The 12575-nt window shown below is 44.5% G+C and overlaps 1 protein-coding gene across 1 annotated transcript; it reads left to right on the top strand.

Annotated features, from left to right (window-relative positions):
* Positions 1–978: 978 nt before the first annotated feature.
* Positions 979–2612, top strand: LOC111598701. The gene is given in 1 exon segment (XM_023314067.2): positions 979–2612. A coding segment is annotated over 1 exon segment (528 nt). The 5' UTR covers positions 979–1475; the 3' UTR covers positions 2004–2612.
* Positions 2613–12575: the final 9963 nt, after the last annotated feature.

Here is a 12575-nt window from a genome sequence, read left to right as displayed (position 1 = left end):
TTTTCTAATGCTCGCCGACACACAAAGCTGTGGAGCGAAATGGTTGAAAGCTGCACGGAAGTTGGCAGCCCAAAATGCAAAAGAAATCAAGAAAAATCGTTTGAAGCTGCAGTTGGCTGCTGGCTGCTGGCTGCAATTCGCGGGCTACTTGGGCTTAATCTTAATCCATCTTAGTCTAGTTGGCCAGAACTGTTGACTGCTGGCTCTGGGCTCTTGGCAGCGTTGGCAGGACTTTGGAAATGTTGCCAGACAGCACAACGAGAAGCAGAAATGTAAACACAAAACCAAATTATTGTGCAGCATTTGTTCGTTTTTTTGTTTAAGATGCTCCCAATTTCTGTTTCTTTTGCTTTATTTTCTATTTTTATTTTTTGTGTGCTCATGGAAAAGCGCCTTAAGTTATGCTGCCATTTTTTCATTTCATCTATTCCGCACAATATTCTTTGTAATAATGTTGCCTTGCAGCGAGCGCGCAGCAAAATGAAATGAATTGTGAAAAATGTGCTCGTGCTTGGCCCGTTTGGTTTGACTTGGCTTGAGTTGGTTTGGGTTGCCTTGCGACGTGGCTCCGGTGGCTTCTGGACTGGCCGCTTTCGAACTCAATTACATAAGCGCAACGCACACTCACACACACTCGCAGACAGAGTTTGGCAGTTTGTAATTTTCAGCAAATGGCAAGTCACATGGCTCGCGGGTGTGGTGTGAGCTGTGTGACTTTGCTCTTGCCGTTGCCTCTGCCTTAGCTGCTGGTCCAAAAATCACGTAAAATGTCAAATTGGTGAACGTCAAGAAAATGGCGCGTTTGTTTTGTCATTCCCACTTTCTTACCATTCGCCTTATCTACTATTTTAACGCGCAAATATTTTTTTATACCCAGCACACAGAAAATGCCACAAAGTGGGCCTGACCAACTAGAGTCAATGCCTGTTACCATCACAATTAAATTGCATTGCCAGACAATTAAGTACTGCTATACATATAATCTCTTTATAATGCCAGATCTATTTTCAGTTCTATATAAATATTTAAGTCGTTTGACAAATAGTTTCCCCTGCAGTGTATGTGTTTAGTTTGCTTTACGGAGTATCTGCTTGCGGTTCATCCCTTTTTGAGCAACTTCATACTTGCTCTCTGCTCGACTTGTGTGAGCCCTGGTGGATTTTGGCCCACACCCCACTGCTTCCGTTACGCTTTCAGCATTCAAAGCACACAGCAAAAATGCCAACAATCCAAAGTTGAGTTTTCTTTGGAATTTGTTGGCGTTTTCTTTTTTCCGTTTCGCTTTTTTTTCGTTTCATTTTCTTTTTCTTCTTTTTTTTTGACATCTCTGCTGGGGAGGCAACATGCGCGCGCCACATTGACAATTGCTTATTTGTGTCTATGTGTGGGTGTCTGTCCTGTGTGTGTGTGTGCCCGCTTGTACGTGGGGGTGGACTGCCACAGTTAACATGTAACTTCAACGTCAAGTCAAACTGATGTCGTCGTCGCCATTTTGTTTTCAGCTGCCTTCGCTTCTTTTTTTTTCGGTTCCTCCATGGCTGCCTTTGGGCGTTCGTCTCACGCTCGTCTTGTCTCCGGCTGTGGCCGTTTTGTATGTTTGTTAAGTTGCGCAGCGCTACGCATTCCGTTGGTATTTCACCATTAATACTTGTCTACTTAACGGTAAATTACAGACATTAAATGCACGCACACACACAGCAAGACAAATGCGTGTGTATGCACATATCTCTCAGTGTATTGTACGCTACTCAAGCAGCCTCCACTCGCCGCCCAGTATGCCTGAGTGTGTGTGTATGTGTGTGTGTGTGTGTGTGCTTGTGTGTGCTTATTTGTTGTCAGTACGCGTCAAACATTTGAAAACATTTATTTTTGCCCCTCAACAAATGCTACATTTCTCGTATAACACCACTGACAGTTCTTTGCTTTTGCCATTGCCTCTTTTACGAGCATTTCCTTTTCTTTTCCTTTCTTTCCCTTCTTTTTTTCTGACGTTCCTGCCGTAGTTTGGTTTCTATTGCTGGTTAGCAGCGTCTTGCATTGTTGTTGGCGGACTCTCAAGATAAATGAAAGCAGTGTCCCAATAAGCGGACTTACTACAACTTTGCATTCACTAAGTTTGAGTCAGTTCAATGCGAATATTTTAGATTTCAGTCCGGAATTAACATTTGATTCTGCTTTTTTGATTTAGTTTACATTTTACGTTTTTTAATCGACATTGAGTTAGAATTTTCAGCTGATCAAAGTTTTTATTTATTCTACATTTAAATCCAAGTCAAATCAAATTCATTCAATCTCTTTTAGTGAAAATTGTAAAATTCTTGAAAACCTTAAATGTGTGCGAGGGCGGGCACAGTTAAATACACAGACCGGAAAAATTGGGGCCATTTCCTTTGTATTTAATTTCTATTTCAACAAAAGTAAAACAATACCAAAAATCAAACACACAAAGCAAGTGAAAGGTGATGCAGCTTTCGGGCTCTGGCTTGGGCTTTGAGCAGGGCTGGGGGCTGGGGATATTGTTGACGGGGCGGCGCACAACTTGCGAAATACTTTTGTGTAACTTTGGCTGAAAACTTTATTTTGTGTATTATATATCCTGTTAACAATATACTTCAGTTTTTCTGCCGTTGCCTGCTACCGCTTCAAAGGCAGGCGGAGCCAGAATAACAAAAGCCAAGAGTCACTTAGCAGCTAGTATATGTGTGTTTGTGTGTGTGTGTGTGTGAGTGTGGGCACGTATTGGTATGCGTGGGTGTGCGTGTGAGTGTGAGTGCGGTTTCCGTTAGCCAACAGTCTTAGTAGGTTTGTCTCGTGCTGAGCACTTGAGCTGAACTGCTCGAGCTTTTCTTTTGTTTAAATTTTGGTTTGTGTCAGCAACCACATGAACGTACGCACACACACAGCCCGTTATACAAAGCCAAATTGTTTTAGAAGAAAGTCAAAAGTCTTGCACGCCAGCCAGGCAAACAAACAGTGGGCTGTGGCTCTGAAATAGGCAACCGGGCTCAGTGGTTGGGACAAAAGTTGTTCAAACTAAACAAGTCATGCACATTGCAATACCCTGCATTCCACATGCGTAAGGGGTATATGCAGGCAACATAGAAAAGGTTGCCCAACACAAAGCTCATCCACAGATTATTAACCTTTTCTAAAAGTGTATTCCAACCTTAGTTTAATATGCCTGATATCAACTAAAGGGTATCTCGCGTTCATATTCCTTAAGTGAGGTAGCTTAGTGATGTGCTTCTTATATCCGTTTTCGTTTCAGAATACAGTACACATACATACATACACATCTTTGTAAATATATATATATATGATTATATGAGTATGTATGTATGTGTGTGTCTGTAATTACCATACGCATACGTGAGAGTCGTGTCGAAAGCGGTTTGGTCGTGTCACGCTCTTGTCATTTACACGCTTCCTGAGGAAATTTGCATTTGAGCCTCGCGAACACTCATTCAGATTTACGCAATTCACTTGACGCGCTCTCCAAAAGGGGGCCGGGCTCCATGAATAAATTTGTACTCGCAAAGGTGTAAATAGGTTCTTACCTAGTCGAGAGCAAGAGCCTCGCAGCAATGGCACAAATCACTGTCTGACTGGGCCATAAATACCAAATTGACACTATTACACGTATTACACAGCAGCCAAACGACCCGCCCACCATCGGCACGGGCAACTATCTTTTATGGGCGCCGAGCGCGTGTACGCCTTAATGGACACCTTTCAGATTAATTGCCGACGGCGCTGCGACGTTGGCGGCCACATGAACCGCAAAAAGAACAAAGCACTAAGCCAGAGTCTTGGTCCCGGCCACGCTGTAGCCTTGTGTTTAACCAGCCGAAGTCACGTGTCAAATAAAATGTCAACAAAACAATTGAGTTATTTATTTGGCAATGGTGCAGAAGCAAGCTCAAGCTGCTCCGTCGAGGCGTTTAATTTGAGCAGTTCGCCTGCTCCGGCGACGCGTGTGCCGAGTATTTAAAAATCCATTGGCGGTCACTCGGCTAATGCCGGGGAGTTACTTTGTCAGAGCGTCGGCTCAAGTGCCGAGTTCATTGCAATGCAAGGCGCACGGCAATTCGCAGTACAACAATATCAACCCCGGCCACACATCCGCTCCGGGGTCCAAAACAACTGACACGTGCGCCCAGTGCCAGCCTTGCTGTCTGCCTGCCTGGCAACTAGAAAATCATTTAGCGGCAGCACCGGGATTAGCCGATGACACGCGTGTCGTAGGTTAGCGCCCAATCCCAGGCGCAGGCCGTAATGCTTAAAGCCGAGCTGCTCAATTGAAATGAAAATGATATTTGCACAGGCCCAGCCGCTGGCTGAGGCGTCGCCAAAGACGGGGACCTAAACAGACAAACGGACGGACGGACGCTGGGCTATACTCATCCTTTTTGGCTCTCGCTGCTAAGCAAACACAAATAAAGACCTTTGATGTGAATTTATTGGCAATGGACGAAACTACAAGCAGCACTGCTTAGGTGGGTGTGGCAAGGGTATCAGAGGCGTGAGAAACGACTCGACTCGAATCTCTTTCTCTCCTTAGAAATTTGCACAACAAATGTGAATGAATTTCGTTGGCATAAATGCATAAATAAAATACCCGAGTGTGAGTGTGTGTGTGTGTGTGTGTGCATGGCCATTGAATATGAAATAATTTATGCATTTGTATGCGCATAATAAGTGAATGATAAATATATAACCTTAGATCTATATAAATATATATAAATGTAATGCATGCGTTACAGTCAAACTCTGGCACTGGCCTCGTCAGAAATTTGATATTGTAAAACACATTTATACTCTTGGTAGTTGCCATTAAAAGCCAAAATGTCAGTCGCCGGCTTGGCACGTGGAAATTATGAACAGCAGCCGGAGTAGCGGTCGGCAATGTCACAGGATGTCATAAAATGAAATGTGGAAAACACAAATGAAATTGGTTGCAAGTCCAAAGATGGCTGCAGACTGTAGATCGGACGCCCGCCACGGGCATAAATTATGTAAATGCACACACGGCCAGTGTACGCCCACGACCACGCCCACGCCCCACAACCACCTCAAGCTCCACCAAAGCTACAACTTGGCTTGGCCTCGAAAGTGTACAGTGTACAGTGTACATGGCGTCGAGTTCGGGCTAGGCTTTGGCCCATTAGGCCCACCACACGCGGCAAGCTGCTGTTGAAATTTCAACAGCATGTTGCGGCCCAGCTACAAAACCGTTCGCCTATCCACCCCCGCCCACGCCCCACAAAAAGGTCAACATTTTACGGTTGATTAAAGTGCGCTGTGCTCTTTCTGTGGCTCTGGGCTATGGCTTGGCTATGCCTCTGGGCCTCTGACTCCTACTCTTGCTGGCGCCCAAATTGTTTAAATATTTAATGAAGTGCATAAAAATAATTTACAAAAATATTTCATGCATTTTTGGTCGAACAAAAAATGGTTGAAACACGCATTTTGTTTCGCCAGCTTTTTATATTACTCTGCCGAATATATATATATATATATAGACAGATATTTATATATATATATATGTATATGTATATATGCGTGTGGGTATGTAAGTATTTTTGTCAAAATATTTTTTGTACAATTTATTTGTAAAACCGCCAAAAGGCAATTTGTGCATATTTGTTAATGGAAATTGTTAAAATGGCTTAAAGCATTTGGCCCAAATGGACTGCCCAATGTCCGCCTAATTGAGTGAGTGGGGCTAAAAAGCGAACACAGCAGAAAAGGACAGTCGCAAAATCCATACAAGTTTTTCTTGTTATTTCTGTTGTTGTAGTTGTTGTTTTTGGTTTATTTACAGCAACAAGCTCTACTGCTCCTTTGCCTTTATTCAGTCTGGTCCTTTTAATAAAACAAAAAATATTTCAATTATTTTTGGCTAAGCCTTCTCGGATCTAGGTGTTAATTTGGCTAATTTCATTGCGGGCACAAATATTTGAGATTATTTCATATAAAACAATTTGCGGCCCAAGCAACCTTGGCTAAAATAAAAAAAAAAAGAAACAACCACTGTCCAAGGCACAGAGCCCGGAGCGTAGCGTAATCTTACATACGAGCGTGTGACAGATTGACCGAGGAGGGTGCAGCAGCTTGGTAAAAAGCGTAACAAAAGCGAACAGCACATAAATGACAAGCCAGTTTGTCCTTGGACACAGGGGCGGACTGAAAGGGGCGTTCCTGCTACGCATTGCTGCAGCAAGGTGGCATAACAAGTGGCTGCCTTCCCTTGAATTCATCTTTTTTTGCTGTTGTTTGGCTGATTTTATGGCGCAGAAAATTGAATGATTGATCGCAAAAATAGGCGCAACTAATTAAATTATGTGTGTGACAATCGGGCGTTGAAGTGGGCGTGGCTGCTGGCCACCTGCAACGAGCAGACGCACGTGCAACTGCTGCTGCGGCTGCCGAAGCGACTGGTATTGCCTGTTTTTACTTTTTTGTAAAACACGTTTCATTTGCATAATTTGCAACTTAATTTAAATGAATTCAATGTTTCAGCCGTGCGCTCAACGCACTTTTCACACACGTGCGCCACATTTTTTGAGCTTTGCGGCCGAAGCGCCTAGCCGCTCTTAGCAGAGTAACCGCAATGCCACATTTCACATGCCGCATTCCACATTTTGCGGCTCACTTCATTTTTGTCATTAGCGTTAAAAACTTGCCTTGCCACATAGTGGATGTGGGCGTGGTGACGCCTATTTTTTAGCTAGCAACGCCCATGGTGAAGACGTTGCATAAACCATCGGCTTTGGCTTTGCCATTAACTTTTGCTCGGGGCGCGTGTAGTTTTCATCCACAGACGCGTCGCCAGAGCAGTCTTTGAAACTCAACTAATTTATTCATGACATCATCATTAGGATGTCATGGTGTGCGCGCAAACCTTTTGATCCTGGCTTCTGCTGCTACCGCTGCCGCTGCCGCTGCTCTGTTCATCCGCACCTTTCCCAGGAGCCGCTCATTCAGCACACAGTTGCCAGCTAGCTAGCTGTTATTTATGTTTATTTTGCGTCGAGCCAAGACATTTACTTTGTTTATGTTGGCGCCTTTGTGGCGTCTCGAGCTCTCGCTTCTCGAAAGTCGCAAGTCGAAAGTCGTAGCAGCCCAAGGGCTGTGCTTTAATTGGCTTATTCGAACATTAGTTTGCCGAATGGGTTTCCTTTCTGCACGTCTGGGGCGTTCTGCTATGAATTTTAATGAGTTTAATAACATTTCATACTGCATTGAGGTTGTCTTAAAGGACTTGTCTAGTTGACTTCTACTAAATCTCATCGATTCGTGGCGAACGAACGAACATAAACTTATATTGAAGTATTTCTGGGAGCCTATTCATATATTTACCTTACTTTGAGCTGCATAGCTTGTGTAACTTCTGCAGGACTAAGGGCAAATAACAACCTGAATTGCATGTGATATGTCCTCGATTTGAGTCAGGTTTTTGAAATTTCGATTACATAAAGCACTCAACCATAAAGAATTACTGTAGGACTGCAGGACGACAGGATCATTGGATAAGTTGCAAATATCGTCTGCTGCCTACGAGTTGTTAATTGACTTTGCAGCTTTTGCGTCTAGAGTTGCAGTTGCAACTTTTATGGCCTTTTATGGCCATCCCGTGTGTGTGGGCAACTGCTTGCAGCAACGTTCAAAAGTCAACAGAGGCCGTCACAAGAGAACACATGACATGCATGCAACATGCACTTCAAGTTCATTACAAAAGTCACGGCACAGACACAGAATTGACACAGGACGAAAAGCATGCAACGAGGCGCAAATTTACATTTACATTGACTGAATGATTTCCGGAAGCAGCACTGGAGTTGTGGACAGTGATGCTGATTGATTTCGAGTGCATTTGTGTGAGCTCTGCGTGTGTGTGTGTGTGAGTGAGTGTGTTTGGTCATTGTCCATGCGGGAGCTGCTGGAAACGAGTCTTGCGTAAAAACCACCAAACATATTTGGTTTGTCATTGGATGCAGTGAAGCGCACGCTCAATGGGCTGAGCCTGTGGGGTGGGCTGCGGCTGTTGGCACTGTTGGGGCTATGCGGTGGTGCGACGGTGCGACGGTGCTGCTGGCTGCAGATGCGGCGGCTAGGGTCTGCCGATGGTGCGCCAAAAAGTGGCCAGGCTCATTGACATTGGACGCACGCAAGCGAAGTGCTTCAGTTGCCTGTTTCTTTGCATGTCCGTGCGTGCATAGCAAGTGAAGATGAGGCTTCAATTGGTCGTTCGGCACAAGCACAAGCACATGCACCCACACTCACACCCACCCACCAGTTGTCTATGTGTAGTACGTGAGTGTAAGTGTCCGTTTAACTGTTTTCCACTGCTGTCATGTTGATTTTTTTCTCTGCAACACTTCGTTTGTGATGACTCTCTCTCGCTTTCTCTTTCCCACTCTAGCTGTCCCGCTCTTTCCGTCTCTTTGTTGTTATTGTCATTTGGCTGGTGTGTGTTGTGCGGTTACATGAGAGTGTACGTATCTCTGTGTGTGTGTTTCTATGTGTTTCTGTGGCATTGTGTGTTCTTTCATATCCTTGTGTGCATGCATGTGGTGAGTGCTGCAATGTCCTTGTGCAAACTTCCCGCACTTTGTCGTTTACCATCGTTGTCGTTTGGTGCTTTCATCGTTTCCTTGTCCACCTCCTCTCTCTTGACTGGAAGCTGGTCCTCGTTCTGGTAGTCACTTTGTTAGTTGTTGCTGCAGCTGCTGCTGTTGTTGCTGCTGCTGCTGGTGCATGTTGTAACCGTACTAGTTTGTTTGCTGCTTTTCAGACACTTTTTCCATTTTTAATAAGTGGCTCGTACATTCGGCATACGCCATGTTGCCGCACCAGCCATCAGCGCCATGTTATTTTTCTTGTTTTCGTTGCTCACATTTCCTGCGGTTGCCCGAAACATGCTACAAAAAACTATTCTAAAACCTGCATTTATCTAAGCCAGAAGTTGAGAATGTGGCACAAGACGTGAAGCTAACTTTACGATCCATTGACTTAAGCGTTTCTACCATTTTTACGAAGAATTACGTTCGCTGAAGAAAGTGAAAGTTCAGAACGTAATTTAAAGACATTTAATGCATTTCTAAACACAATTACGATACTTGAGCCCTTTTATTAATTTATTAGCTACTCAAGCACATGTGCATTGTGAACTACTCCCAATTGAATAATACATACCGAATGTGTTTCACTTACATTTCTACATGCTCAACAGCACTTGGACTCAAGTTCAGCAAGGATAACTTGAACTGTAAATTAGCTGCTCGCATGTCTCATCGATGTGATCTACATGAACATCAAGTGGTCTGTCCTGCCTGCCTTTGTTCGCTCAATTGCGTCGAGTGGCGCGTATCTGAAAGCGATATCTGTCAATAAAAAACGCTTGAGGGTAGAGCAAGGACACACACTCTCGAAGCGTGGCAGCGCGTGTCGCTACTTAATTGTTAAACATTTTGTAACATTTCGCGTAGATTAGCATCGCAAAAAGCGGCCTCTAAAAGAGTGGGTCAGGGTATGGTACAAATCAAACAGGTCGTCGGACTGGCAAACAGACCAGCAGCCGAAGCAGGACACGGTGCGCGGACCCTGGCCGGAGGCACATGCTCGGCGGGTAGTTTGTTTGTTGTTGGTGTTGTTTTGATTGTGATGCGCGGATAATCCTCGGAGCGGCACGTGAGCACTGTTTATTTGTTTGTTTGCCTATTGGCTCGTTCTCGTCTCTAGGAAGGTGTAATGCGTTAAAGCCAACAACGGGCTGCGAAGGCACCCAGCGATGGCAACCAGCGCGTGCTCGTTACACGTGCCATAGATTTTTCACATGGATAAGCTTTTGGTTGGTGACTTCGTGCTGGGCTCGTCCTCTTACCCGTTTCCCAGCTCGCGAATGAAAAGTTTGCAAGGCTTTGAAGTTGCCAACATCGCGTTGGCTACTTCAAGTACACAAACACAGGCGCTTTCCGCTTGGTCACAGTTGTTGGTCGCCATTTCGTTAAACGTCCTGGCATGTCCCTGCGGCCACACTCGATATATACATATATATATATAATGTAAACATATGTGTGTGTGTATGTGTTGGTACAATTTTTGTCTGAAACATTTTTTCTAATATTTTTGGCGACTGCTGACGCTTTTTGCGCAACCATTTTGTTGGCCCTGTGGTGCGACTGGCCACCATTGAATGGGCCAGTGGCAGTCGCATTTTTCGCTGGCTTTGCCTCTCTTATGTCTCGCCTTTTGCCACTATTCCGACGATACTGGCTGCTGCTGCTGCTGCTGCTGCCAAAAACCATATCCTGTACGCTATTTGCTTTGCCCGATTTCTATTTGCTCCGCTCGCTCCAATGGTGTGTTTGCCTCTGTGTGTGTGTGTGTGCACGTGAGTGTGTGTATTTCTAAGTATGCCGAGCATGTAGCTTTTGGTATTTATGACTATTGTCGGAAAGCAAATATTTGTCTGCAGCGCATAAAAACAACAGTTAAACGAACGGGCTACGTAAACGGAATATGTATGAGATAGCCTCGGTGTATGTGTGTGTGTGTGTGCATATTGGGCATTTGTTGTTGTATTTGTTGCTTTGTCGCCAGCTATAGTAGGCAATAAAAACAGCTACGACTACAACAAACATAAAAGATGCCCAGCAAAAACTACTGTCAAAAAAATAAGTATTTGGTTTGGTATTTTTTTATGCACTGTTTGGTCAGTATTTGGATGCTGCTGACCCCAAAGATGGCTTAGCTTTTATGGCGCCCCATTGACCATTGAGTGTTCTCTGTGAACATGTGGCTACACAATATTTGCATGGATTTTGGTCAACAGAAAAAGTCGAATGGTAGTTTACTCCAAATGCAGCTTAACTTACTTTGAACATGTTTAGGAAATATGCTTGAGGCCTAAATATACATCTAAAAAGTATTTTTGAAATATATTTTGTTGTTTTCCCAGTAACTTTCCATTAAAAACTTATATCTGATGAAAACGTACGCAGTTATATTGTTATCATATTGTGGGACTTCGGGACATACCTCAAAATTGTTCCCAAGGGCTTGAGCACACATCAAATGCTTCGTAATGACAGTTTTCAGGGGCGAGCAGATTGGCCATGAAGTACGGTCGGAATTGCGAGCAATTTGTGTAAATATTGAAACTTTGGCAGGGCAATCGCAACAGCGTCAGAAAATCAAAGATTGTGTGGCTGATTGGAGCTGGGAACTGAAGAGTGGGAATTGGAAACTGGGCACAAGGGTTGTTTGCTTACGTATCTAACGGATCTTTGAGCTGCCCGCCCTCAACAGTTGATGTTGGCCGACTAGTCCATACAGTTAACTAATATCAGAGTCGGCGCGAAATGGATTTTCCCATTGATAGCTGTCATTGCTTGCTAAGGGGCACAGTTTTCGCACCAATTGTTGCCCAAGCAGGGGAGGAGATGGAGATGAAGCTGGCGCAGTGAACCAAGAAATGAGCAAAAATTCAAATATTTTTCAAATTAAACTTAAAAACACTTGACTTTGCTAAGCGGCATACAGCTTTTTGTTAGCCAAAACGGTTTTTACACTTGACTTCAAATCGCTCAAAGGCAACGACTAATGCCAACTCCGACGCGTTTGGACCAACACAAAAAAAAAGAAGTATATATATATAGGTCGGTAGTTGAGGGGGCGTTCCACGAGAATTGGCGGGTTACGCATCAAAAGCCCTATGAAAAATGACCAAAGCTGGCAGCGCCAAATTGAAAGCAAGAAAAAATATGGCTGAAATGTTGCTTTTTCAAACGGCCAAATAGCCAAATAGCCAAACTCCTGCCTTGCCACGATGTCGATGGCGATGGCGATGACGATGACGATGATGATGACTGCGCTTGGATGCTCCAGGCCCCGGCTCCGGCCCCGTTTGGTGCCGTCCATGATGAATGCGCGCAGTAAGACCCTCAAAGCGATTGGGAAGCGGGGGACGCGCTAACATTCCGCGTCCGCAGCGCAAATGAAATTGGAAAATGTGCCGGCAAGCGAAAAGAAAATATGAGCAGTCGGTGCAGACGGATGGCCATAATGGCCACCGAAATGAAAAATAGTCAAGCTGAACGCCGAACGCCGAACGCTGAACTCCGAAACGCCGAACGCAAACAATTTGAGCAGCCATCGATACGCAGCGGCGACCGTTTGAAAAATCATTTTTATGCGTTTATGGTTTATGCGGCTCAAAGTGCGCCCATATGAATTACGAGCCCAACAATCCCCAAGCCAATGCGACCAGTTTCCACTGGGATGGATTGTCAGTGGGCCCAACAATTTATTGCCGCTTCGACGCACGCCAAATGAATATTGGCCAAGCGCAAAGTGGGCCGACTGCCAGCGCTGGCAACTATTGCCAATATTTGTATTTCGCGTTTGTGTTTGGCTTTGCCACAAATTAAAAAGAAACAAAAGAATCCAGCAAATAAAGACAATCATTTTCAATTCCACACTGGGAGAGTGGAGTATAAAGATTATCTCGATAGTTCACGCTATGAAAGCTGTACATAATTATGCCGCATTCAGCTGGGTTCACAGCTCAG

This window comes from Drosophila hydei, unplaced genomic scaffold, assembly GCF_003285905.1.
Source record: "Drosophila hydei strain 15085-1641.00,03,60 unplaced genomic scaffold, DhydRS2 tig00008135-arrow-pilon, whole genome shotgun sequence".
Classification (NCBI taxonomy): domain Eukaryota; kingdom Metazoa; phylum Arthropoda; class Insecta; order Diptera; family Drosophilidae; genus Drosophila; species Drosophila hydei.
Note: the sequence above shows the minus strand (reverse complement) of the source record. Positions and strands in the feature narration are given on the sequence as shown.